Source organism: Balaenoptera physalus (assembly GCF_965194825.1).
Source record: "Balaenoptera physalus genome assembly, chromosome: 7".
In the NCBI taxonomy this organism is placed as follows: Eukaryota; Metazoa; Chordata; class Mammalia; order Artiodactyla; family Balaenopteridae; genus Balaenoptera; species Balaenoptera physalus.
Genome location: NC_138886.1, coordinates 33,027,048 through 33,054,177, shown reverse-complemented (window position 1 = coordinate 33,054,177; position 27,130 = coordinate 33,027,048). Strand labels below are relative to the sequence as shown.

The 27,130-nt window shown below is 49.7% G+C and overlaps 1 protein-coding gene across 7 annotated transcripts in view; it reads left to right on the top strand.

The window, feature by feature from the left end:
• The window catches only part of COL15A1 (collagen type XV alpha 1 chain), a 98,794-nt gene that overhangs the window by 19,272 nt on the left and 52,392 nt on the right, over nucleotides 1–27,130 (top strand). For 6 of the 7 annotated variants that reach the window (XM_082468553.1, XM_082468558.1, XM_082468557.1 and 3 more), the window contains 5 exons: nucleotides 14,289–14,836; nucleotides 15,995–16,069; nucleotides 17,532–17,612; nucleotides 22,539–22,686; nucleotides 25,844–25,953. In XM_082468553.1, coding sequence (XP_082324679.1) covers nucleotides 14,289–14,836; nucleotides 15,995–16,069; nucleotides 17,532–17,612; nucleotides 22,539–22,686; nucleotides 25,844–25,953 — 962 coding nt within the window. The remainder of the gene's footprint in view (nucleotides 1–14,288; nucleotides 14,837–15,994; nucleotides 16,070–17,531; nucleotides 17,613–22,538; nucleotides 22,687–25,843; nucleotides 25,954–27,130) is intronic. The other variant, XM_082468555.1, reaches the window with a different exon arrangement.

Genomic DNA, 27,130 nt, shown 5'->3' with positions numbered 1-27,130 from the left:
TAGAACCCTCGCTGACATGCCCAGGCCCCCTGGGCTGGACCTCCCAAGCCTCTCTGCATCCCACAGATCACCAACCTCCTTCCCCCAGCTGAGGCCACGTGGCTGCCTCTGCCTGTTGTCAGTCAGTGGGATCTAGTCACTCAGGGCACTCGGCCTCCCATCAGCCTGTCTGGGAGGCAGCTCATTTGCTGTGGCTGTGCTGTGATCCGAGGGAAGCCCCATCGCAGCTAGGGCCCTGCCTAACCCTGTGTCCATAGAGAATGGACCCAGGCTGGGTCCACATCTTGTCTCTGCCACTTACTACCTGTATGACCTCATCCCTCTGCATCTCAATCTCTTCATGTATGAAATACAGGTAATAATACCTTCCTCACTGGGTTATTGTGAGTATTAAATGACTCAGTACAGGAGCCACACTTATAATAGGACTTGGCATACAGTAAGTGTTCAATGAACGTATTAGGTTTTTTGCCTGCTCTAACAAATTACCACAAACTGGTAAAGTTCTGGAGACCAGAAGTCCAATGTCAAGGTGTTGGCAGGGCTGCACTCCCGGTGGAGGCTCTAGGAGAGAATCTTTCTTTGCCTCTTCCAGCTCTGGGGGCTTTCAGTATTCCTTGATTCATGACTGCATCACTCCAATCTCTGCCTCATGATCATGTCGCCTTCTCTTCTGTCAAATCTCCCCTGTGTCTTATAAGGACACTTGTCATTGGACTTAAGGCCCACCTGTATAATCCAGGATCGTCTCTTCATCTCAGGATCCTTAATTATATCTTCAAAAGACCCTTCTTCCAAATAAGGTCACGTTCACAGGCTCCAGGGATTAAGATATGGACCTATCATTTTAGAGGCCATCATTCAACCCACTACAGTGAACATGGGCCATTACTATCGTTTAGCTGTTGTTTCTTCCAGCAGCTGCAGTTAGCCTGACTGTAGCGTCCTGCCCTGGGGTCAGGAGGGGATGGAGTGGGAATGCTAAACCAATTTCCAGGTTCCAGCTCCTCTTGGTCAGCCCCATTTTATTCAAGCCATTCCCAGGCTGGGACAGGAAATTCTGCTTATGAAGTTCCACTGGCCACATTATAAAATTTCAGCATGTTCAAATTTCACTAATCTGAGAAAAACAGCCCTCTCAGGCCCCTACACCTGTTTGGAGCTCTCTGTCCATGTTAGTTGCTCCTTACACCTGAGCAGGCTATGCTTAACAAAGCATTTTCACATGCAGAACCACATTTGACCTTCACTGCAACTAAGCTGAAGGAGGTCATTTCACCCCATTTTGCAGGTGAGAAAACTGAGACCCAGAGGGAAAATTGCACAAACCTATCTTTCCTGGCAATTATTCAGGGGAAAGAAAAGAAGGCTAATATCATTGACGATAATTGCAGCAACAACAACCACTGTGCTATATTGAATGTATGCTTTGCTAGGCCCTCTGCCTAGTATTTTACGTCTGTTATCTCAAGTCATTCTCGAAAGTCTCTCCTGAAGTAGGTGGCATTATTCCTGTGTTATGGATGTAGACACCAAGGCTCAGAGAGCTGAAGTGTCTTGTGCAAAGTTGCACAGCTTTTAATTGCTGAACTGGGATTTGAAGCCAGACCTGGCTGAATCTTTCTCCCTAATAGTGTGCTGCTTGGAGATCCTTCTCTAGTTTGGAACATATGTCAGGCTGGCCAAAATGAGAGCAGTGGCAGTCCAGTTCCCTCCCAGATCTGCTCAGAAGATGCAGCCCGTGAGAGACTGTCTCTCACTGGGGGCAAAGCTCCTTCCTGAGAGGCAGGTGCTGAGTGTCGGTGCTCAGAGCAGTGGGGATCGGCAGCGGGGCAATGGGAATAGGGAGGCAGACGGGCCCAAGGTCACCGAGGGCCGGGACAGTCAAGGTGTGCTCCCTGGAGTGGGGCAGCCTTGGGTTGAAGTGACATTCCTGGAGAGCAGAGGAGCAGAGGGAGACTCAACTCCTTGCCTCAGACCTTTAAGGTTCATATCTTAAAATCGCCAGTTCTAGGACCTGATAGCTGTGTGCCCTCGGGCAAGTTATTTAACTTCTCTGTGCCTCTGTTCTTTCATCTGTCGACTGGGAACAGTAAGAGTGGGGTGGTTGTGGAGAGCTCCATGGCTGTGAATCAGGATCACCTGGGAGGCTGGTGCCCAGGCCATGCCTGGACAAACTGAATCAACATATCTAGGGGTGGGCCCCTGGCATAAATATTTTTTAAAAATCTCCCCGGTAATTCTGTGTAGCCAGGGTTGAGAACCACTGCTCCGCAGGTAAAGTACATGGCGCGCAGGACATAATAAGAGCTCACTACACACGAGCTATTGTTACACTTTCCTCATACATTCATGAAATTAACATTCATTGGGCACCTACCTGTGCCAGGCTCTGCCAGGTACCCATATCACTTGCGGTTCATACTTCTTGCTCAGCCATTTCTAGCATTGCTTCCAAGAGAATGAGTTAATTGGGCTCGATGCTGTGCGAAGACATGACCCAAATCTAATATCCTGAGAAGAAGGTTTTACTGATAAGGGCAGAATCCAGAAAATGTGCCCACATCAGAGAAACTGAAACCCTGTGTGTAGGAAGTGCAGCTGAAGATCTCCAGACCTTTAAAGAGGAAGCTAGAAAAGAAAGAGTGGGCTGCAGACTCTCTGTGGGTCCCCAGGCAAACATCTGCCCCTGCAGTGCCCGCAGTTCAACATCTATAACGTGGAAGGGTTTCTAATGGGTGGCTTTGTGTTGGGGGGTTAGTTTTTAGCTGCAGAATCCTTTTCAAACGAGGCTGTAATTGGAACCCAAAATATCAAGCAAATTCAGTCTGAGTTGCTTTGGTGTGAGTGTATGGATCAGGGTAGATGAGTGTGGGTGTGTGAATGTGTGAGAGAGTCTCCACGAATGATTTGTGTGTGGATGTGTGTGTGACGGTGTCAGGGTGTGTTAGTATGGGATGAGAGTGGGTGAAGGTGTGTGTATGGATATGTGTGCATACACGCGTGAGTGTGTGAATGTGTGTGTATGGATATCTGTATCTGTGAATGTGTGTGTGAGTGTTCGTGGGAGTGTTGTGAATAGGTGAGAGTGTGTGTATGAGTGTGGTTTTACGAGCGTGAATCTGGATGTGTGTGTGTGTGCATGTGTGACTGTATCTGTGTGTGTTAGGGAGCTGGGGGGCAGACCTCCTTTAGCCTCCCCTCTCCTGCTGGTGGCCTCCTCCATGCCCCTCCCTGCCCTCCTGCCATCCCTGGCCCCGGGGAACAGTTGGGAACCGTCTGGTCATCTACCCTGACCCTGCTGCCCTGCCAGCATTGGTTCTGTGTCCCCTTGCAGTGCAGAGCCCGGCATATTCAGGAGCTCCTGAAATTGCCCACTTCCAGCAGGTTGCCACCTGTTCAGTTCCTCTCTGGTGCCCCTCACGTACCCGGGGCAGGCCCCTTTTCCTCCAGGCCCGCTTCAGTGAGTTTGTGAGTTTTCCTTGCAGAGCCCCGGGCTGAGCCCTCCGGAGCTGCTGCCGGGAGTGGTGACTCACCGCAGTTGATGTCACCCTCAGGAGTCAAGGCCTCCATCACACTCAAAGAGTCTTTGTTCCCCAAATGGAAAAGGAAGGGCCATAAACTGAGAGGAGTTACTACAGAACCCTTCCCAGATGCCCGTGGCCCTCATGCCTGCCCACACCTGCTAGCCTTTACTGTACCACCTGGTGCACGGGGTCCCTGCAGTGGCTCTGAACCCAGGTTTGGGGAAAGCAGTGAGGAAGGGGTCTGAAGGCCCTCACAGCAGCAGCACAGCAAGACCCACTGCTTGCTTGCTTCCTGGGGCTTGCGTATGGCTCTTGCACTGGAGCCAATTCTGCCTAGCCGATGTGTGTGTGTGTGTGTGTGTGTGTGTGTGTGTGTATGTGTGTGTAGGCGGGTGTTGCAGGCCCCGGTCACAGAATGAGAGAGTCATACCACTCTCTCCAGGCTCAGCTCCTCAGTTCCCTAGTCTCTGGGCCTACTTACCTGATTCTGTTATTAATTCTGTAAAGGCTAACAGTTGGAGGGTGACTGTGAAGGGAACCGCAGAGACCATGAAGGTACCCGGCCCAGAGTCGGCCTAGTCTCTGGGTCCTGAGTGCTCCTGGCCCATCGTGTTGTCCATTCTCATGGTGACTCTGGGAGCCAGCTTTTATTGCTGCCCACTGTACAGATTAGTTTACAGCTCAGAGAAGCGAATTGGCTTGCCCAAGGTCACACCCCAGTTAGTGGTAGACCCAGGGCTCAAGCCCAGATCGTTCTGCTACCAAACCCCAGGAGGTTAACCCTTACCTGTGGCTGCCAACCAGGAGAGGTCATCAGCCTCACCCAGGCCAGACTCTGGAAGACTCTGATTCCATAGGGCCAGGCAGGAGGGGCAGACCTCTGTCTTTTTAAAAGCTCCCTGGGTGACTCTGACGTGTAGCTAGGACTGCAACCTTCATACCACATTATACTACCCAGTCAGATTTGAATCCTGACTGCAATTGCTTATTATCTTCATGGCCTTGGGGCAGTAATTAACTTTTCCAAGCCTCAGTTTTCTATCTTGTAAAATGGGGATAATAATATTATCTACGTCATAAAGAATCAAGGGTGAAGATGAAATGATTGGTGGAAAGCTCTTCAAATAGTGCCTCTCACGCAGCAAGCCCACAGTAAATCTTAGCCACAGATGTTATTGTTTCTTGTCATCCATTCATAGGTCACCCTTGCCAGACTCCGTGCTGGTGCCAGGGACCGCGAGATGAGTCTGCATGATCCGTGCCCAGGAGCCCATGTCTAGGCATATCAGGGAAGGAACGGCACTAACCACCAGAATGCAGAGATGAGGGTGTAGCGGTGGAGGGATGGATGGGGACTGTGGAAACACAGAGGGAGAGCCGAGAGGGAAGCCCAGGAGTGTGTGGGCTGTAATAGGTTGGCTTCCGCACTGGGGCTTCAGGTGAGTTACTTCCCCTCTCTGGGGCTTGATTCCCTTGCCTCCCTCCCCCCTGGCGAGGGAACAGGTGAGAGGATGCTTCGAAACCAGAGAGGGTGCTGGTGGGTGCAGACTTCTTCCTGCTGGGGCACCCAGCTGGGCCCAGCTCCTTCCAGCTGCTAGGCAGGGCAACCAAGCTGCAGGGCGCACACCTTGCCAGGACTCTGACCACCTCCAGGCCCCTTCAAAACCATCGTTTTCTCACTTGAGGTCAGAGGCCCGAAAGAAAGAGAGAGAGAGGAGAGCTCATACAGTAACTTCATTGAGCAGGAAAATTCCTGCGCTATATATGAAAACCGGAAAAGGGAAAGAGGCGTTCTAAGTTTACATGTAGAAAAATGCTCTTCTGTAATTCAGAAAAATGAGGTCTTTGATTGTTGGCAAGCCCAGGTCTTCCTTCTAAGTTGATCCAGGATTTTTTCCCTGGCAGGGAAACAGTTCTTTTTTCTAAGAAATGCATTGGGTGGTAGGTTTTTCTAAGAACCTCTTGCATCTTTGCTGGGTGTGGATGGAGCCCCTGCAGGAGGAATTCTGCTTCGTTCATTTTCCTCGGGAAGAGAGTCAGGTAGAGCTGGGCGCCTCCGGGGGCTCCAGGCTGGTTGCGGTGATGTTTCCTCACAGGCAGAGCTATGACATTTTTCTGGGCACAGTGCTCCCCACCTCTGGCCAGGCCACACTGTCCAAAGACGAGGACGTCTGTAGGGGGAGAGCTGGATTTGTGCTGGTCCCCATTGGAATCATTCCTTCCAGGCCTGAAGGCTGTGGGCTGAAGGAACCAGCAGTTAAGGGTGGTTAGAGAAACTGGAAAACAGATGGGAGAGGAGGATGCAAAACTGAAGACCTTCAGACCTGGCAAGGGCCTTTGGAAACCATCTGATGCAGGCCTCTCATTTCATAGACGAGGAAACTGAGGCTCAGAGAGAAGGGACTGCTCGAGATCATACACTGCATTGGTGGCAGAATCTGCCTCCCAGGCCGGGCCCTGTCCACCATTCCATGCAGTGTCTGAGAGGCCACGGTGTGGAAGTCCAGAGGGCAGAGTTAGGCCCAGCCCGGCAGGTGGGAGCTACGGGAGGACATGCCTTAGCATACTGGGAGAAAGAAGACAGAATTGCCCAGCAGTGGCCAGAGTTGTCCTGGGGGCGTTGAGCTCCTGGACAGTGTAGATGTGCAAGCAGAAACCAGATAGACTTTGGCGTGGAGGGATGCGGCAGAGGAAACTCCTTCTGCAAATGGTGAGCTGCAGTCTTTCTGCATAGAGTCTGTGGCTTGGTGAACTCCCAGCAGGCAGCAAAGGAGGCACTGGGGACCTCCTCTCTCCCAAGGGGTGAGTGCAGGGAAATCCGGGGGAGAGGGGCCCTGCTGGGGTCCCAAGGGCAGTCACCCCCACTTTACCTATACACACTTAGCCTGCTGGCTCCATCAAGGTTGGATCACCTGGACCCCCTGAGCCCTGCCCCCAGTGGGAGCAGGGAGAGTCAGTGAGTCCCCATTTAAGCTGACTGAAGTGTTCTGTAGTCTTCACAGCTGCAAGTGGAAATGGGATGTGGGGAAGGGACACCTTTTGCTTTCCCAGGCAGCCGGTGTAGGAAAGGGGCAGAGGATGTGAGGGAGGCACCAGGGTTCTATGCCTGGCTTGTTCACAGCTCCCCACTGACCTCAGCCCTGCTCTCTTGGGTCACTTCCAGACCTGACTGTGATTCTGGCACAGGCGGTGTCCCTCACAGCTGCAGCCCAGGAAGCCTTCCTTGGGTTTCATGGGTGCAGTTCTCCGTGTGGCCGCCAGGGGCCGCTGCTGTGCACGTTCCTGGAGTGTCCTCAGCCACCCTGTCTGGCTTCTCTGCAACCCTCTTTGACCTAGAGCCAGAGGAATGCTCCTTAGTCCCTTGGGGCTTTAAATGCTAACAAGCTCGAGCACTGGGCTCAGGTCCCAGATAATCATCTGTGAGATGGAGCTTTGCAAAGCCAGCCAGATACAGTTCCCTGAGGAGGCAAAGCTCCAGAGCCCAGGCTAGCCCCAGGCACTGCCTCAGGACCCCACAGATGGAAGGGCTGAACCAGCCCATTACATAGAAGGAGAAACTGAGACCTGCCTGGGGAGGAGAGATGTCAGCTGTCCTGGAGAGAAGGAGAGGGAAGGGTTCCAGTTCCTCACCTCCTCTGGCCAGGTCACTGTCATCTCTGTGGAAGGAAAACCTGAACCCTGCCCTGTTTGTTTCTTCAGCACTAGGATTCTGCCCTGGTTTCCATGGAAACTGGCTTTGGACCCCTGGGAGGAAAGTTGCACCATGTGGTGACTGTTCAGATTTTCCTCTGCCCAGTCCATCTCTAAAGTCGTCTGATTCCTCTTCCCTGTGCCCTCGGGAGGAGCTGCACCAAAGTTGTGCTCAGGAGCCCAAACCAAAGACTTGAGGAGAGTGAGGCCCAGTGGCATCTCTCTGTTCCCTTTCCTCAGGCCACAACGCCAAGTGCCTGCTCTCTGCCAAGCCCTGATGTGGGTATTTGAAGGAGGGAGTCATGCCTATGGCTCTGTGTATAGGGTGGGAGTGGAGCTCCAGTGTCTTGGGGTGCAGCTGAGTGAGCTTAGAAAGATTTGGCTGTGAGAACATAGGGGAGGATGTTCCAATAGAAGGAACAGCATGAGCAAAGACAGGAACAGGAAAAGGGGGAGAATGAAGAGGTGAAGCAAAAGGTGTCTTGAGTGGAATTTCAACTTGATCCTGAGGGCGCTGGGGAGCCATTGAAGGCTCTGGATCTTGTGAGTAGCATGAGCGGATGACTGCTAACTGAGACACCTAGATCATGAGCTTCTTGAGAGCCTACATTCTAGGTTCAGCTCCATATCCCCAGCTGCACACAAGGTGTGAGGTAGAGGCTTTATGAATGTTATCAAAGTCATGAATTGGAAAAGTGGGTTGAAGAACTTCCATTGGAAATGAAGCTATCCCTATGCATTAATGAAGTGAAAGATTAAGACCGAGGTCAGATGTCTTATGAGATAAGTAGTTATCTGTGACGAAGTGTGGCCACCTCCCACAAAGGGCCCCAAGGTTCCTGAGGCCAGAGAATTCTGCAGTCAGTCCCCCATTAGCACTGCCCCCTCCAGTCTTGCCCCTCAAGGATGGCGAGATGTCTTCCCACCAGCTGTGATCTCCACCCCTAGCTTCCCACTCAGCACAGAGCCATCCTAGGACAAGCCTATGGACCAAGTTGCTGGGCCTGTTTATCTTGGCTCCCTGGCTTCTCTCCCCTCCCTGGTGGCCGCCTGAGCAGGTGGCCTTCCTGCTGGAGGCCAAGGAGAAATGAGCTAGCAGGCCCAGGCACAGCCCTGAGCATGGGTCACTCCAGGCCAGGGGTCGCTCCCTGCCACGCCACGCTGTGGGACCGCGTGTGTGGAGGGAGGGGTGGCTGCTGAGAGCACGGCTGGGCTGACTTGGACTTCCTCTAGATTGTGGCTTGGCTCCCCCTGTGGCCGACCCAGTGGAAGCAAGGCCTGTTGCCTGATGCCTGCACTCTGGTCCTCTCTCATGGCTGAGGTCTGGGCAGCAGGGGGCGGGTAGGATTAGGAAATGATCTCTTTGCAGACTTTGGTTTTTGCTAACCTTATACCTTTGAATCAAACAGAAGACCCATTTCTACCATTTGTTGAGCACTTGCACTTTTCCTCCATCATCTCATTTGGTCCCCATGTGTGAGATGGGTGGGATGTCCCCTCATCACCAGTAAGTTATCTGCCCAAAAGCTGCCCACTTCGTAATTGGCAAAGGCTGGATCTGAATCCAACACCAAGGTGGTTCTCCTCTGCAGGCTGCCTCTTTTTCCCACCGTCCAGCTGGCCAACCAGTGGTCTGTGCCTGGCAGGGCTGGGGCAGCTTAGGGGTTGTGGGAGGGACACCAGTTCTGGGTCACCTGTCATTCCAAGTCACCCCTAAGGCAGAATCACACCTCCCCTCTGTCTATCCTTGCTTCACTGCTCCATCTACTGCTTTCTGGCTGTGCCTCCTGGTCCTGGAACTCTCTCCTTGACCATCCATTTCCCTGTCTATAAAATAAGGAGATTGGATAGATTGGTGATTTTTTTTTTTTTTTTTTTTTTTTTTTCCAAACCAGAATCCTCCTGGAACTAAGAATTCCCAGAATGGCCGCATGGAAGCCTGGGCTTTACTGGCCATGGCAGCACTGGGCTGGTTTAAGCAGGCTTCTGGGTGGGAACCTCTCAGCCCCTGTCCTTGGGTACCCTGAACCCCCAGCTGTCCCTTGAACCCTCAGGACACCACTTAGAAACAAGCCGCTGGATGAGAGGCCCAGGTCATTCACTCCCCATGGAATCACACATTCTACAAACCTGGAGTATCCCACCAGAGAGGGACTTCTCCTCCTGTTCTCAGTAGGAGAGAGAGAGAGGCTAGAGGAAAAGCTTTCACTGGATTAAGTGGAGAAGAAAGCGAAGCTATCAGCAGGGTACTCATGGTTTTGTTTTGTTTTTATCTTTAAACTGTGGAGGGGAGAAAAGAAATCTCAGTGGGTTGCTTGCTTTTCTTTCTATTTCTTTTCTTTTCACTTTTTCTTCTTTCTATAGAGATGGGCTGTATTTGAGTGAGGAGAAACATGAAAAGGTTTTATACTTTCTAAAAGGGGATGTAGGGTGTTAACGTCTTTAAAAATATGTAAATGTCTTTAGTTTTCACATCATGTACTTGGGGTAAAATTCAAAAAGTAGAAAACAGTATCCAGTGAAAAGAAAGTCTCCTGTCATCTCCCAGCCACCAGCACCCTTCCTTGGAGACAATCTCTGGTCCCAGTTTCTGGTGTATCTTTCTAGATGTATTTAATACATATTTTAAAATATATTTTATATATTTATGTATTAATATATGTATTTCCAACTGATAGCAATTCTGTTCTGCACCTTGTTTTTCTTATATGTTTGTTTCTAGTTAATACATCTTGTTTCATATTAAAACCTAAGGAACCATACCTTTTTAAAGGATGCATTGTATTTCGTTGTATGGATATATCAAAAGTTACTTTTTATTTTTTTTAGAAATATATTTATTTATTTATTTATTCTTGGCTGCGTTGGGTCTTCGTTGCTGCACACGGGCTTTCTCTAGTTGCGGCGAGCGGGGGCTACTCTTTGTTGCGGTGCGCGGGCTTCTCATTGCGGTGGCTTCTCTTGTTGCGGAGCATGGGCTCTAGGCGCGCAGGCTTCAGTAGTTGTGGCTCGCGGGCTTCAGTAGTTGTGGCTCGGAGGCTCTAGAGTGCAGGCTCTAGAGCGCAGGCTCAGTAGTTGTGGCGCATGGGCTTAGTTGCTCCATGGCATGTGGGATCTTACCGGACCAGGGCTCGAACCCGTGTCTCCTGAATTGGCAGGTGGATCCTTAACCACTGCGCCACCAGGGAAGTCCCAAAAGTTATTATTTATTTAACCATTCCCCAAGAATTCCAAGACAGAATGGTTTAGATACATTTAGATACATTTTAAACAATACTGCAATGGATATTCTTGTAAGTGCTTTATATGTCACATTTGTAACTGTATCTGTTCTAAAAATTCATAGACATATAACTGCTGGGTCAAAGAGTACATATGCACTTTTACTTTTGATAAATATCGTCAAAGTGCCCCTCCCACGGATGTTGTGCCAGTTTACAGTCCCACCAGCAGTGCATGCGATGGCCTGTTTCCTCAGACTCTTGCTAAACAGAATATTATCCAACATTCTGATCTTTGCCAATCTGATAGGGAAAATGGTATCTCTTCATGATCTTACCTTGTATCTCTCTTGTTCTGAATGAGGTTGAGTATCTTTTCATATGTTTAAGAGCCATTTTTTTTTCTTTTACTGTGGAAAGAATTTCCTGTTCTTTGCCCATTTTTCTATTGGATTTTTGGCCTCCTGCTTATTCGTTTGTTTTGTGTATTAGCGTAAATCATCTGTTGTCTGTGATATATGTGGCAAATATTTTTGTCCAGGTTGGGATTTTATTTGACACTGTGGGGATTTATTTTTGCTATGCAGAACTTTAAAATTTTATGTGTTGTTAAATTTAACAAAATTTATAAATCTTTTTATTTTTGCCTTCTGGGGTTTGTCATACTTTAGTTTCTGTTTTAATGCAAGTTGCAAACTGGACAGAAAAAGCATTGGATTGAGAATCAGATCTGCTTTTAGCCGCCAAACCCCTTCCCTCCTTTAACCTCAGTTTTGTTTTCTTTCTGTAAACTGAAGGGGTTGGACTTCATTCATTTATTTGTTCATCTTTTCATGCGTTCATTCATCAGCACTGAGCTGGATACTGAGAACGCAGAGATGAATGGTGTGGTCCATGTTCTTGTGGTACAATGGAGAGAGAGACAAGTGACCCAACAGGGACCTGCAGTGTGCTGGGAGTGAAAGTGGAAGACCTCAGTGTATACTGAGGGGGCATCTGATGCAGGCCTGGAAGGAGGTGTAGGTCAGGAGGTGAAACAAGGGATTTCATGGGAGGGAGTCTTGGAGAATGAGGAGTTAGTTATTCTGGTAAAAATAACTGGTGGGGCGAGGTGGGGTGGTGGCAGAGGGAAGAGCATTTGACAAGGAGGGCAGAGGACCTGTGATGGCCTGGGGCCCTGGAGGGAGGGCATCAGGCATGCTGGGGAGTCGGAGTGCGGCTGGGTCTAGACCACAAAGGCCTCTCCAGCCAGGCGCCCAGGCTGCCGCGGACCCTGAGGGCACAGATGGCCAGAGAAGCCTTCTCATCAGGGCCTCAACATGATCAGATTTGCCCTTTTGTTGAGGATGGGACAATCGTTTTCATTAGAGTTTTGTGAAATATTTTCCATGGCATTTTTTATAAAGAATACTACAAGGAATACTTTTGAATATCACCTAGTTTAAGAAATAAACATCATCTCTGTAGTTGAGAAGCCCCATGGACCACTCCCCAAATCTCATCTCTCTACCTCCCCGAAATGTTGGCAAGAACATGCTTCTGGTGGACATGTAAAATGGCACAGTTGCATCTTGATGATAATTAAGATAATAATTGCATCCAAAAAGAAATGATAATTACGGGATGTAATGTAGGTGTTAGCTAATGCTGGGGAAGTAATCATATTGTAATACATAATATAAGTGTATCAGATCAACACTTTGTTCACCTTAAACTTACACAATATTACATGTCAGTTATATCTCAATTTTTTTTAAATGGCACAGTTGCTTAAGAGAACAATTTAGCCACACTCAGTGAAGTTGCAGTTGCATATACCCATATCATCCAATTAATTCTACCCTAAGTGGTGGAATTACCTGCACAGGTAAGCACAAGGAGATGTGTATAAGAAGGTCCATAGCAGTAGTGGTTGTAATAGTGATGGAAACCTCACTTTCCATCAGCAGAAATGTGAACTAATCCATAGTGGCTTATGTATACCTGGAGTACTGCTGTGAAACTATGAGACCTGGAACCACATGTCTCAACGGAGATAAATCTCAAAAATACAGCGTTGAGTGGAAAAAAAAAAAAGTTCCAGAATACATGCAGCATGCCAACATTTATATGAGGTTAGGAGACAGGCACAGCAGTGCTGCATTCTGTTAGAGACATATAGTCATGTAGTAAACACACAAAGGCATGCATGGGGATAATAAACACCAGACCCCCAGAGTGGCTGCCTCTGGGGCATAGGCAGGGAGAAGAGGATCAGAGAGTTCATGAGAGCTTCAGCTGAGTTGATATTTTCTTTCTTAAGTGGAGTGGTGGGCCCATGCCTGTTCCTCGTGTTATTCCTGTTCTAAAAATGTTAATAATATATTTTATTTAGCCCAGAATTTCCCCAAATTATCATCTCAACAAGAAATCAATCTAAACATGTTAAACAAAATGAATATCTCACATTCCTTTTTTCAAACATTCCTTTTTCAAAATCCAGTTTGTATCTGTTGTCCCGCCTGCAGAGCTCCTGCCCACCTCTCTCTGGGACCTGCCTTCCTATCTCATCACCTCAGGTGCACAGGGGAGCACGTCACTGCAAGCCAGCCTGCAGCCTTCTCCCAGGGGACGGTAGTTGGGTGGACCAAGGCTCATGACCCTGGGGTCCTTTCCAGGCCACCACAAGGGAGGCCTATTATTTCTGCCCCAAGGGGCAGTGGTTAAGAGCACACCTCTTTAGTGGGATGCTCTCCTGAGGGGCTTACCTTGGGCAAATTTCTTACCTTCTCTGAGTTTTCTCTGGGGTAGAATGGGGATAATAGTACCTACGCTCATGGAGTTGTTGTGAGGAGGAAGTGAGCTAGCTAATGTCTGTGAAGAGATTAGAGCCTGGTAAGAGTGAGAGCCCGGGGAATGTGGGTGATGCTGATCATGATGACGACAGTGACAAAGGGCGATGACGATGATGCGTATTTCAGTTGTCCTAAGGTCTGGGAACACTTCGTTTTGTCCCTGCTTTTTTCCCCACACCCTGAGGCACTTAAACAGTAGACCTCATTCAAAATAAAACAGAACAAAATAAACCTGTCCACTTTTTTTTTTTTTTTTAATAAATTTATTTATTTGGCTGCGTTGGGTCTTCGTTGCTGTGCACGGGCTTTTCTCTAGTTGCGGCGAGTGTCGTCGTGGTGTGTGGGCTTCTCATTGCGGTGGCTTCTCTTGTTGCGGAGCACGGGCTCTAGGCACGCGGGCTCAGTAGTTGTGGTTTGTGGGCTTAGTTGCTCCGCGGCATTGTGGGATCTTCCCGAACCAGGGCTCGAACCTGTGTCCCCTGCATTGGCAGGCGGATTCTTAGCCACTGTGCCAACCAGGGAAGTCCCAAACCTATCCTCTTTTAAAGAAAGAAATGGGGAGAAAAATCCTTAAGTTGATGGGGGAACACTGTAGGGATATTCTAAGAATATTTTTAAATGTTTTCCAAACTGCTCATCATGACTTGTTCATGGGTAATGATATCAATTCAGTAGGTTGTTTCCAACATGTTTTTAATAAAACAAAAGAGAAAAAGAATTGTTAAACAGAAAGGAAAATATCATAGTGCCTGGTAAGTATTAAAAGTAAATAATGTTTTATGAAACATCTGTTTCACTGTTACAGATATATATTTGTCTAAACGTGCATATTGGGTGGCCATGTAAATGCATTTCTTATTGTCAGTCGTTGTCAAAAAAGTTTGAAAAGCAATAATTAAGACACAACAGTGGGGTTCCTGAAGGGTCCCATTTCATTCCTGAATTTATTTCTTCCTCATTTCCAAGCGTAGCAGAATATATATGTGAAGCATGGCCTCCTCTCTCCCTCCCTGCAGAATTGGCTTCCCACGGCCACCTGGACCTCACAGAGCTCATCGGCGTCCCGCTGCCCTCATCCGTGTCCTTTGTCACTGGCTATGGTGGCTTCCCGGCTTACAGCTTCGGGCCTGGTGCCAACGTCGGCCGCCCGGCCAGGACCCTCATCCCACCCACCTTCTTCAGGGACTTTGCCATCAGCGTGATGGCGAAGCCCAGCAGTGCCCGAGGCGGCGTGCTCTTTGCTATCACAGATGCCTTCCAGAAGGTCATCTACCTGGGCCTGCGGCTCTCAGGAGTGGAGGACGGCAGCCAGCGGGTCATCCTCTACTATACGGAGCCCGGCTCCAAGGTGTCCCGTGAGGCGGCCGCCTTCCCGGTGCCCGTGATGACCCACAGGTGGAACCGCTTTGCCATGGTTGTCCAGGGCGAGGAAGTGACCCTCCTTGTGGACTGCGAGGAGCACAGCCACGTCCCCTTCCCGAGGTCCTCCCGGGCCTTGGCCTTCGAGCCCAGCGCGGGAATCTTCGTCGGCAACGCAGGAGCCACGGGGCTGGAGAGATTCACTGTGAGTCCAAGTCCTGCAGATCAGGGGGGCCGCTGGACACCGTGCGACAAACGCAAGCAGCTATTCTTGTTATTATTTTATTCTTATGTCCTCAAAGAGGCATGTATGCTGGTGGGAAGAAAGCTAGGCCCAGAACACAAAACCTAGATGCCAGCGCTGAGTTTTCAGTGTAGCTTGAGGATTTTAGACAGTATCTGGATTCTCTGACCTGCTCTGTGTTTTCTTATCTACAAGTAGGGATAAGAAAACCTAGGCCACAGGGTTGTGGAGTCACGTGAGCTAGCCTGTGTGAAAGCACTTTGTATGTTTTAAGGCGTTATAGAAAGGGTAAGGTTTGTTATATCCTTCAGTGATTTTATCTTTGGAAAAGGGTGGCAGTTGCATGTAATTTCTACACAGGTGGAATAGCTGGGATGCCAGAGTGTGAGGTAGTTTCTCTCTCACCTTTTGGATAATGTGCCTTGAAAAAAATACCGGAAAACTGATTTTGCTGTCAAAATGGGTTTTTATGAATAAGCCATTCTAAAGCAAATCCCTAAGTTACTGTAGTTATTCATTTAGTCAGCACTATTCTTACTGATACCTTCCCAACTGATTCAGGACAGGCCTGTGGGGTGGGGTTTGGGTTTATCTGTAGTACAGTGGAAGATGGATTTTAAGAAGTTAAAATCCGATGAATAATTTTGAAACGCTCACTTGGGGATAGTCATGGAGAATGGGCTATCAGGTGTGGAGAGGGGAGGCGGAGTGGAAGCAGGGAGTTTGGTGGACACCCACCCTGGGGAACAGGTCCTTCCAGCTGGGAAGCTTTGAGCCATGGGGGAGAGACACTTTCTGTTGGGGGAGGCGTGCATTTTAGGGCTCGTTGTTGACAAGCCGGGGACCTGGGGACCAGTTAGGAGGCTGCTGTTAGTCTGCGCTTTGAACACCATGCTCTCCAAGGACCTCTGTAGTTAGTGGGGCTCATATTACATTGGCCCAAGGAGAGTCCCCCTGAATGAGAGCAGGCCTGGAGGTGGCTTGGTTTCCTTGTCACGGCTATGGGCAGCACTTCTCACACCTGTCCTTTCACGGCTTCTTCTCTGTTACAAAAAAGTCATGTTTCCCGCGGCTGCTTGTGCTGTAGACATGGCCTCTGACCCCTGTGCTTTTCCCTAGGGGTCTATACAGCAGCTCACCATCCACCCTGACCCCAGGACTCCCGAGGAGCTGTGTGAAGCTGAAGAATCCTCGGTGAGCCCCTACCTCCCCCCAGCAGCCAGAGAAGCTGGCGCCCAGGCAATTTTTCATTCCCAACGTCATGGAGTCTCTGAAATCTCTCATCTTGGCAAGCACTGCGTCAAGTCCTATTTTGGGCTTTTTGGCTTTATTATTATTTTTAAGAACTTCAGCCATGTCTTTGGTGTGTGGTGGGGAAGAGTTGTGTTTCTTCTAAGGTATTAGGTTCTTCCGTGGCTGTGCCCGTCAATGGCCTGGTTTCCAGACTTCCTGCCAAGAAAGGGTGTCAGGATTCTAAAATCAAAGTGAAAACTCTAAGACATTCTGGGTGTAAATTCTTATAAAAACAAAACTAAATTTAGCTTTAATGCTTGGCAAATGAATCAGTTCCTCAGTTGGGGGGCAGTGGTGGTGGACAGGGGACAAAAGATGGGTCCTTTCCCCACTCCTTCCCTCCCTTCCTCCCTCCCTCCCGCCAGAATTGACTGAGCACCTGCAAGGTGACAGACCTGGGGAGATGCTGGAGATAAAGGGATGAACTGGGAACTGTCTCTATCCTCCAGATGCTCACACACACTCAAACTGCAGTGACAGAGCTGAGTGTGATTGGCCCTCAGACCCAAATTCTACAGGTCAGGTCGGGGCAGGAAGGTGGAGGAGGAGGAATGGGAGCTGATGCCTGACCGGTGACAAGCAAGTGTCATCCAGATGAAGAAGAAAATGTGTTCCCGGCAGAAGCCATGGCATAATGCAGGAAAGGGAGAGTCAAGCAGAGCGTGGCATATTCCTAGAGCTTCTGCTCCTCTTTGGGTGGTGTCAGCCCCAAAGCTAAAATAAGCTGATTTTATTCATTTAGTAAAAAATGCTGCCAGTGTAGTTGGAAAGCCCCTCCAAGGTGGAACTTGGATCTGTGAGAATGTTTGCTTTCCTTGAGGCTGTGATCCCAGCCTGGCGTTCCCGTGACGCTGAAAGAAGGGAAGCTTTGTGTGTATTTATTCCTTCATCTCCGTGTTGCTATTGAACAAATAGAAACAACCCAAGGGTCCACAAATAAGTTACAAAATCATGGCATACGGGTGTCTTGGCTGCCATTAGGGGGCTAACTGTGAAGAATAGGTAGCAAAGGGTGGATGTATTTCAAATGTAACGACTCCCAGTGAGAAATTCTGGTGACAGCCATGCAAAGTGGGAGGGCCTTTTGATCGAGATTGAAGGGCACCTGGGCAAAATGCAGGTAGGTATGTTAGAGAGACTACACTGATTGTAGTTTTTTGTTTGAGCAATAAAACGTGGAAGGAAACAAAAAGAATAGCCAAGACATATGCTGTCTTCTCCATCCCACTCCCTCTGTCTCCATCCATCTCCATCTCTCTCTTTCTCTTTCACACATGCACCGTTCCTCCACAGGAGTTCATTTCTGTGACTCCGCAGTTGTAAACTGGCCCCCCTCTGCCCAGCATGATTTGTCTCCACACAGGCATCAGGAGAGGCCAGCGGGCTTCAGGAGACAGAGAGAGTAGCTGAGATCTTGGAAGCCATCACCTACACTCAAGCCCCGGTGAGTACTGGGTGCTGTGCCATGTCCTCTTGGTCGGCTTTTAGGGGGCTGGGCGTTATCAGAGAGTACCCAGAGTCCCAGTCTGACGTCTGTGTTCTCAGAACTGTGACTTCATTAGACAGTTCACCTGGGGAGGTCAGGAAAGCACTGGCCAATGGGCATTTTGCAAAATCCCAAGTGCAGGGGAACACCGTTACCTGGGTGCCACCCTGTGCTGTGGCCACGAGAGGGCTGTCCAAAGGTGAACTTTGTGCTCTATCACCTCCCAGCTGTGTGAGCTTAGGTGACTTACTCAGCCTCTCTGAGCCTCAGTCCCTCTCCCATAAAACAATAATCAGCACGCTGTCTCGTGGGGTCCTTGTGAGGTTAGATGAGGCCATGCAGGGGCAGGTCTCGGCCCAGTGCCTGGCACAGGAGAGGTGCCCCTGAACGGTGGCTGTTGTCACATTTGCTCAGGGCTCTGGCTGTGAGAAGGAAGTTGGGGCCCCCACTCCTGTGAGATGCACAATCCTCCCAGGAGCTCGTTTCTGGCCCCATAGGAAAGGCAGCCATCCTCCCAGTGGTGTGGGCCTCCTCCCTCCTGGGAATGTGCCCCGTGGCCGAGACAAGGAAGTGGTTTTGAAAGCACTGAATCAGACTGTGGAGACACCAAGGAGCCTGTTTTAATAAAAACAGCCAGCAGTGTCTGAGTCACTGAGCACAGAAGCCCCAGCCATCTCCTCGACTGGTCTGGCTCAGTCTATAGACTCATCTCTGACAGAAGAAAGCAGGGAGCTAGAAATAAGGTGGGGGCTATAAATTATAGACCTCCAGTGACAGAGGGGTGGGTGGTGCAGAATAGGACCAGAGTCTGTTAGTATGGGAGGGACTTAAAGGTCACCTCTTTCTGTTCAGATGTGTACAGAAAACTGCCCTTTGTACAGATGAGCAAACTGAGGCCCAGAGAGGGAAGGAGACTGGCCCTAGGGTGTGTGGCTGAGCTGAGGCTAGAGCACAGGTCCCCTCATGCCCCATCAAGGGTTCAGGCCATGACCCTGTGCTGCCGGCCTGAGCGGTGTTGCAGGGGTACATCCTCAGGACCACAGCCGATTTGGGGGTAGCTGAGATGGAGAAAGTCAAGGGTCCAAGGTGCCCGCCTAGGTGGTGACTAGCGGGTGACTGCTCTGGGCAGTGTTGCAATCCTGTGTGCCCATCAGCCCTTGGCCACCCCACTGGCATGTCCAGGGCATAGGGCAGCAGGGCACAGAGCCGTGGTCCCCTGGGCTTTCTAGCCTGACGCTGCCCCCCCAGGGTACCAGTTCACAGCTAGGAGTGAGGCTGACTTGAGCAGAGAGGCTAATAACCCGAGGTGGCCCTGAGGGACAGACAGGAAAGGGGAGTGGGGCTTAGGAGCATGAGATGTCATGGAGGGGGGTGCTGGTCAGGGAGGGCTGTAACCTTCTTTGCAGGGTGGTGGTTTCCATTCATTCCCCAGAGGAGGCACTGAGGTACACGCGAGTGAAGCGCTTTGCCCCGGGGCTGCCCAGCCTGGAGGTGGCAGAGCCAGGTCTCCAGCCTGGGCCCAGGCCGCTATCAGTCATGTCACCCCCAGCTAGGGACTTCTCCCTTTCACCCTCTCCTGGAAGGCTCTCCCCCTCCCTGGCCACCCGCCTCCCCCCGCCCCCTCCAGGGCGGGGGAATTACCCTCTTCAGCTCAGACATTCCCCTCCCCTCTCTGTCTGGCTTCTCTCTTGGAATGAATCTCACTTCCCTGTCCTCAGCCTTTCCAACCCTGCCACCCTCCAAGACACAAGCCATGACTAGCGAACTGAATCATGGACTGCCTGAGCACTCAGGGCCTTAAAAAGCTGGGCCCTCCTCACATCCTTCCCCATTTAGGGTAGGAGTCTCTGCTCCCCAGTTCTTCCCCCTGCTAAGTCAGCATCTGCTGACACACCTTTCCATTTCTGGAAAGTTCTATCTTTGCCGAGTTAGAATTAATACCCTATGGTTCTCAGCCCTGGCTGTGCATCAAAGTCCTGAGTGTGTGTGTGTGTGTGTCCATATGTGTCTGTGTGTATATGTCTGTGTGTGTATGTATGTGTGCTTGTACGTGTTGTGTGTATGTGTGCGTGTAGGGGGGTGCGTGCTGGGAGAGGGTCTTAAAAAAAGCCTCTTGCCTAGGCTGCACACCTGGACATTCAGATTCAGTAGGTCTGGAGTAAGATCTGATAGTCTGTACTTACACAAAGCTCTGCAGGTGATTCTGCTCCACAGCCAGGACCTCTCTTCCACCCACACCCAAGTGCTCACAGGTTCCCAACACGCCACACCCTTTCACTCCTTGCCTGTGCCTTGGCTCCTGCAGGTTCTGTTTGCCCGGAGGGCCCTTGCCCACCCCTGTCTCTGCCTGGCCAGTTCCCGCTCCTTCAGGATCCAGTCCATAGCCCATGACTGGCGGCCACGGCCACGCTGCCCTCCTCACGCGTGACTCTCACTCCGGCAATCCCGAGTGTCACATTCATCACAGTTAGTTGGGTCTGGGTCTGTATCTCCCCAGTAGTCCAACAGTTTAAGGGCAGATGCCCTTCTTATTTACTCCTTTCTACATCCCGGGGAACAGTCAAGACATGGCACACAGTAGGGCCTCAGGAAATATGTGTTGAATGTGGGCCAGCAAATTACCACATTTTAATTAAAAAGTCTTAAGGCTCGACATTCCCATTTTGTCACAGGCCACACTGGTTCTCCATCCACACTAACGCCTGAAAACCAGCAGCAGCCTGTTGGAGACAGGACACCTGACCCTGACTGCCGAGGGTCAGCTCACCAGCTCTGCCTTGAACCCAGGCTTCATGGCTGCCTTGTTGGGATTTTGCCAGAAGAGGTTTTTAGCTGAGAGGCTGGAGTTGGTGATTTCATATAACTCAAACTTTGCCACCTTGAGTTACTGAGCTCAGCCCACCCTTACCTGACTGTCCTGTGTTTCCCATACGCTCACCTGCCCTACCTGCCTCATCTCAAATCCCAAGCCCCTTATAAAGCCACTTGGCTTCCAGCCACCCGCAGTCTTGCTCCAGGCTAGGGAACCATGGTGAAGTAGCTTCCCCCAACCCTTGGCAGGGAGAGGAGAGGAACCTGCCTGGGGCAGGGGTCCTTACCGCCTTGCTAGATCACCATGCAGCTGGGGAATGGGGAGTTCTTACTTGGTCTTCTTCCCAGCCTCTCCTTGGTTGGGGGGCGGTGACTGCTTGCTGCTCCCGCTATACCTCACTGGTTCCTCCCTCACTGGGCTTCTTTAGTGCACCCTCCTGGTCTCCTGGCCTAAACTTCAACACCCCAAATCCATCCTCTCATTGACACCAGGGTGAACGCCCTAAAGTACACACCTGCCCACATCTCCCCCATCCTGCTACCCAAAGGGACACAGTTTGTTGCCTCTGGTTTAAGGCCAGACTTCTAAGAACCAGCCCCCTCCCTCTCTCTGCCTCCCCAGGCTTTATGCCCCTGCTTCCATCCTCGAACCCTGGCCAAGCACAGGTTGTCAGGCCCTGGCAGTGCTGTGTCCTTTCTCACCTCAATGCCTCCTTCCATCCCTGTTCTCTGAAACTGTTCATTCTTCAAGGCTCAACTTCTTGAAGCCTTCCATCTCTGCCCTCACCCTGGAGATTTTAAGGTACAGTAAACTATATCTTTTTTTAGTACACAAGTATTCCGTATTCATTATGGAAAAAACTACAAGTACAGTTGAGCAAAATGATAATCACCTTTAATATTAACACCCAGAGAAATCACATCTAGGGATGTTGATGATAGCTACCATTTATGGGCTCATACTATGGGCCTGGCCCTGTGCCAAGCACATCCATGCATTTTATAACTTTTAAGTAGTTATTATTGGACCCATTTTACAGAGGAGGAAGCTGAGGCTCAGTGAGGTTATATGAGTTGCTCAAAATAATATAGCTAATAAGTGGAGAGCTGGTATTTGACTCGAGTTTGGTTATAAGAACTGAACCATTAAATCCTAAGTTACAGGGCGCATAAGAATCTTCTTTGTTCTGATGGACCAGAGATTCATCATTTATATACTAGGTTCTGACATTAAGGAAATAACCTTCTGTTATTAGTCAGGATAGGTAAGTGATAGGTGTGGTAAGAAATTTACCCTGAAATCTTAGTGTCTTAGTTGTTTCTTGTTCATACCACAGGTACCACACTGGTCGGCAGGATCCTGCCATTCACCCTAGCCCCTTGAGCTAAGAAAGTGATGAGACTCTCTGACCACTAACGAGCCCTGGGTCACAGGAGCTGCTCCCCGATCCTGGGTCTGGGGATGACCTTTGCTGCCCTTTATCAGGATTTCTGCCTAGCTCTCTGAACTGCTCTGTTTCCAACTGTTGGGGTTTTTGGTTTGTTTGCTTTTTCCTAGTTGGTAAAGGTGGTGAAGACATTGACTGGCTTTGGAAAAGTTACACAGAAGCTGAAGTTTCCTAGAAAGGAAACCATACCCATCTTTTTTTTCATAGGTATACAGGACCAGTGTACCTCTGGGATTGGATTTATACAGCTTTTATTGAGCACAGCCCCCTTCCTCCCTCCCTCCCTCCCTCCCTCCCTCCCTCCCTTTAACGCGTCTTTACTGAGCACCTCCTCTGTGCTGGCCTGGGATGCAGGGATCACAGGGATATGGTCTCTGTGCTCAAAGAGCTTCAGCCAAGAGTATCAGAGTCTTGCTGTAAACTGAACAAAATTTAATTACCCTAACATACACCTTTTTTAGGGCCTGGGCGGCTCAGTGATCGCCCAGGTGCACAATAGGCAGGTCTAGGCTTTCTTCTGGGTTTATTCAGCTTTTGTGGAGATACTGTTTTCTCCAGTGATACTCACTGCCGTCTTTTCTGCTCTCCTGCCAAGTAAATCCTTTGGGTCTCATTTCCCCTGCAGTCTAGAGAAGCAAGAGTTGGCCCCATAAACACACCTCCAACCCTGTCTTCTCCCTCTGAGGATGCAGAGCTTTCCGGTGAATCTGTACCTGAGTGGGCCCAGGAAACCACCAACATGAGCGCGGTCCCGCACAGCAGCCCCAAGCAAGGCAAGTCCCCGATGCACCTTCATACGCAGTGGGTTTTGTTGAGTGACGACTGGGTGATGTATGTGATAGAGAGCATCTCACTTGAGCTTCCCCTCAACCCCCTGAGGAAGGGACTATAATCATCCTCACTTCCCAAACAAGATGGAGAAATCGAGTCACAGGGAGGTCACGTCACCCAGCTGAGGCTCCACGGCTCCTAAACGGCAAAGCCGGTGTTTAATCTTGGATGCCAGAACTTTTAACCTCCAGACTCCACCCCTCCAGAAGGGCCTGGGGTGTGAAAAGCTTGTGATAATTGTGGCTGCTTATTAAATACCTACTGTGTGCCGAGTGTTTACATACTTCCCCTCCAATCCTGACAACATGTCTACTAGTCGCTAGTATTAGCTAGTATTTTACAGATGGAAAAACCGATGCTTGGAAAGGTGAGTGATGTGCCCACAGTCACACAGCTTAGTGAGTGGTGGGACTGAGCCAGCGCCCAGGCCTGACTCCAGAATCCCTACTCTTCCCGGCCTTGGCCACAAACTCGCCGACTCTCTGAGGATCAGGCCATCTAAACTCCTGTTGGCACATGTGGGAAACAAACTGATGGCCAAAGAGGGGCAGACACCCAGGAGGTCATTGGCAGGCCCTGGGGGCAGTGCTGGCCTCCTGACTACCCATCCAGGGCTCTCGCCCCTGCCCAGCCATACAGGGGAGCCCTGGCAGAAGCCCAGGGTCTGACGGGATCCCCCAGGCAGCAGCATGGCCGGAGATCGGCCTGCCTTTTCTGCCCTTTATCAGAGGGGTAACCATTCAAACTGAAGTTACAGCCAACACCAGAGCACTGAGATTTAGGTACAAGGTCAAAAACAACCCAGACTGCCCACATTCACATGTACAGCCCTGGAATTGGTGACACAGAAAATTTAATGACCCAGAGACGTGATCATGGTGTACTCCACATGAAAAGCAGCTTTCAAAACTATATGTGTGCTGTGACCCTAAATTTGAATATATGTTATTTATATCTATTTATATATAACCACGTAGAGCACTGTGTGTGTGTGTGTGTGTGTGTTAGAATAATATACAACAAAATGCTGTGAGTGGTTATCTCTGGGTGGCAGGATTGTAGGTAGTTTTTATTTTCTTTTGTACTTCGGTATTTTATGTCTTCTAAAATCCTATGTATCATTATTCCTTTTACTTCTGCCCTCAGTAAAATATTATTTTAACAACTAGGAAAGTCTGTTTGTGAGAGAAGATATACAGTACTGAATAGAAAAAAAATTATATAATAATTTAATAAAGTTACAGTACCATCAAGGAGTCAGGGTATAGCTGTGGCAAGACTGCTGGGTGAGACCCTTTGGACGGCAACCCTGCTCAGCCACCTCCTTGCTGTCGGGCGTGGGCAAGTTGCTCAACATTTCCAAGCTTTGGATTCCTCCGCCGTCCACTGCGAGGGTTCACGACCCCTGCCTCCTGGGTGGATGAGAGGACTGAATGCTGTGGCTGCAGGTGTGGACGTGGTTTGTGAATTGCACATGCTGCTCTCCTGGGGGGAATTAGGATCTCAGAGCGAGGGGCTAGGAGTGGGCAGAGGCTGCAGGGCCAGGAGGCGAGGGCCTCCCCTAGACTGAGGGGTGAGTGCATAGGAGGCGGGACCCAGCCTAAGCACAGCTCGCCTGTTCCCCGGCATCTGTCAGATTACTTCTGTGGCACAGAAGGCCAAGCAGAAGCAGCAGAGCTGGCTAGAGATCCTCATTCTTGTTGAGCAGACAGCTCAGTGAGGAGGAAGGGGCTGAACCCTGAGCCCTGTCCCTGGCTAGCGAAAGCCTCCCAAGAGTTTTATCCCAAGGGTCCCTGACACCATCTTGGTGTAGGACCTTTGTCACCCCCCCACTCCGTCCTCCAAGGGGTGGGGACTCAGAGGCCTGGGGTCCCTCTGGCTGCTGGCACAGCGCCCCCTGGTGGTCAGAGCAGGGAGGACGAGAGAGCAGTGAGAGACTGACCACTCCTGGGCATTCAGTCTTTTAAGTGCATGTGGGCACAGGGTCCCTTGAATAGTTCAGCATCTCCCCCTCGACAGTGTCCTTACCATGGGGCGTGCGTGAGCACAGTGTGTGTGGAAAGGGCTGGCTTCAGGGCCCCTTCGCAGCCTCTTAGGTGGGACCTTGTTCCTCCTCTGCAAAACGGGGTTAATAATCACAAGGTGTTAGTGTGCAGATCAGAGCAGGACACACACCGTGGGGTGATATTGGGGATACTGAAAACGTAGGATTCCTGCTTTGGTTCTGCCCACCCGCTGCGAGGTGGTGTGGAGGTGCTTGTGGGTAGGACAGATGGGCCAGCCGGAGGCTTCCAGGAGGGAGTGCGGGGGATGTGCTTAGCCTGCAGCCCAGCCTGTAACAGGCAGGCATTCATGTTAGTATAATGTCTTTTTCTTTGCTTTAGGACTCCATTTGTTTTTTTAAATTGCAAAAGAAATACGTGCTTGTGGTAACAGTTCAATCAATGCCGAGTTGTATGAACCAAAAAAATAGTTTCCTCTGCTGTCCTCTGGAAGAAACCAATACTGTTAAGTACTGTGGTTTAGCCTAGTATGTGTGGTTTATCTGCACACACATGTATACATAATTATCTATATATTTTATATGTTATATATAATAATTAATGCATTAATTATATAATAATATATATAATGATGATAAAACATGTATTCTCATATATAGTTTTTCCTCCTTTTACAAATGTAGAACCACACTGACAATGAACATTTATCCCTTGCTAACTATATGTCAGGTCCTCAGTGCCTTTCTTGCATTAGTTTAATTAATCCTTGTAACACATAATCTTCAAAATGACCCTAGGAGACAGGAATTATGATCCCCTCTTTATAGGCAAGGAACCTGAGCCACAGGGTAAATGCCTTGCTGCAGGTCACATTCCTAGTAAGCGGCAAAGCAGGGTTCTCACCCTATAGCTGGTGCCAGAGCCTGTGATCGAAACCACCATGTAATACTGCCTTTCGTTGTCCGGTTTTCTGCAACATTTTTTCCCTCTTAATCCTGTATTATGGACATCTTTTCAAGTCATAGGTGAAGAGAGACCACATTCTTTTTCATTTGCAAAATGCAGTTATTAAGTGCAGAATGCCTGCTTCCTGTAGGGTCTGGTGAGATCCCGAATGACACACTGGAGACAGTTGATACTGTGGACGCTTCCCCCATTACTGACACTGGCTCGGCGGATGGGGCCTTCCTTCATGTCATTGAAGAGGTGAGTGAATGGTAAATTTCATCTGAGTCAGTAGTACATTTGCTTGCTTATTTCAGACTTGATGGTGACTTGTCTTGGGCACCATAGAGAGTCACAAGGGTTTTAGTTGAATATCAGGGAGACTGCCTCCCTCCTGCTGGTACAGAGAAGGCAGGAGTCCCAGGGCCCCAGAGTCTCCCTAGGGTTGCACCAGGACAGGGGAGGAGAGCCAGGTCCTCAAACCTGCCCGGAGATGAATGCTGGGTTCTCAACACGGTACCCGCCTCCCTCTTGTTGTGAAGATGCACGGCGTCTTCTGCCCTTTGAGCCCCTTCAAGAGAGAATGAGATTAACTGCAGGTGTGTTTGCTCTATTGTTTGGTAATTGGCTTTTACACTTGCAAAGCCAGTTGTTTAAATGCTGGACACGAGAGGGTGCCAAATTAAAGCAAATTATGTTTCTCACCTCTGGCCTCTGCTAAAAACCTTGTGTCAGCTCATTCTTTCCCCTATCCTGGCATGAAAACTCAAGACACTTCTCTCGTCTCCCAGTTACTATCTGGTAACATCCTATTTTCACAGGTATTTCCAAAATCCCTGCAGCATAATATCAAAAATTCAGTAAAAATACAAATATAATCAGGAGCCAGGCAGGGAAGGAAGCATGGTTAGGGATATTTCCTCTCTGTCTTCTTACTTCTTTCTCCTCCCTCTCATCACTCCCCCCCGCCCCCCAGAAAGTCTGGCCCACCTGGAGAAAACAACACAGTTTTATCAGTGATCTGGGCCTTTTGTGGGGAAGATATCTGGTTGCTGGAACATTCTCTCACAGGGGCTTTTGTGATTCCTTAGAGGTCCTCCTGCAGGGAATCTAGGACCCAAGTCCATTTTGGGCCTTTTAACTTCCGCCTGGGCTTCCACCCCGTGCTGGTCACCCTGATCCTCTAGGGGGCCCTTTGGGTGGGAGCCCATCTCCAGATGGCTTTAGCTGGCTCCCTTTGGAAGGGTCATATCAGTCAATCACCAGGAAAACAACTGCAGGGCAGATATCTCTGTCTCTCTCTCTTGACTCAGTCTGGATGGCTCCCTGCTTTTGCCTTTGGTATTTCCCTAGAGGGAATCAAACACCAGTCCCTTTGCCTCCCAAAGTCCAAACACTACATACCCAGCTCACCAAATGGTTTGTGGTGGGGGCCAGG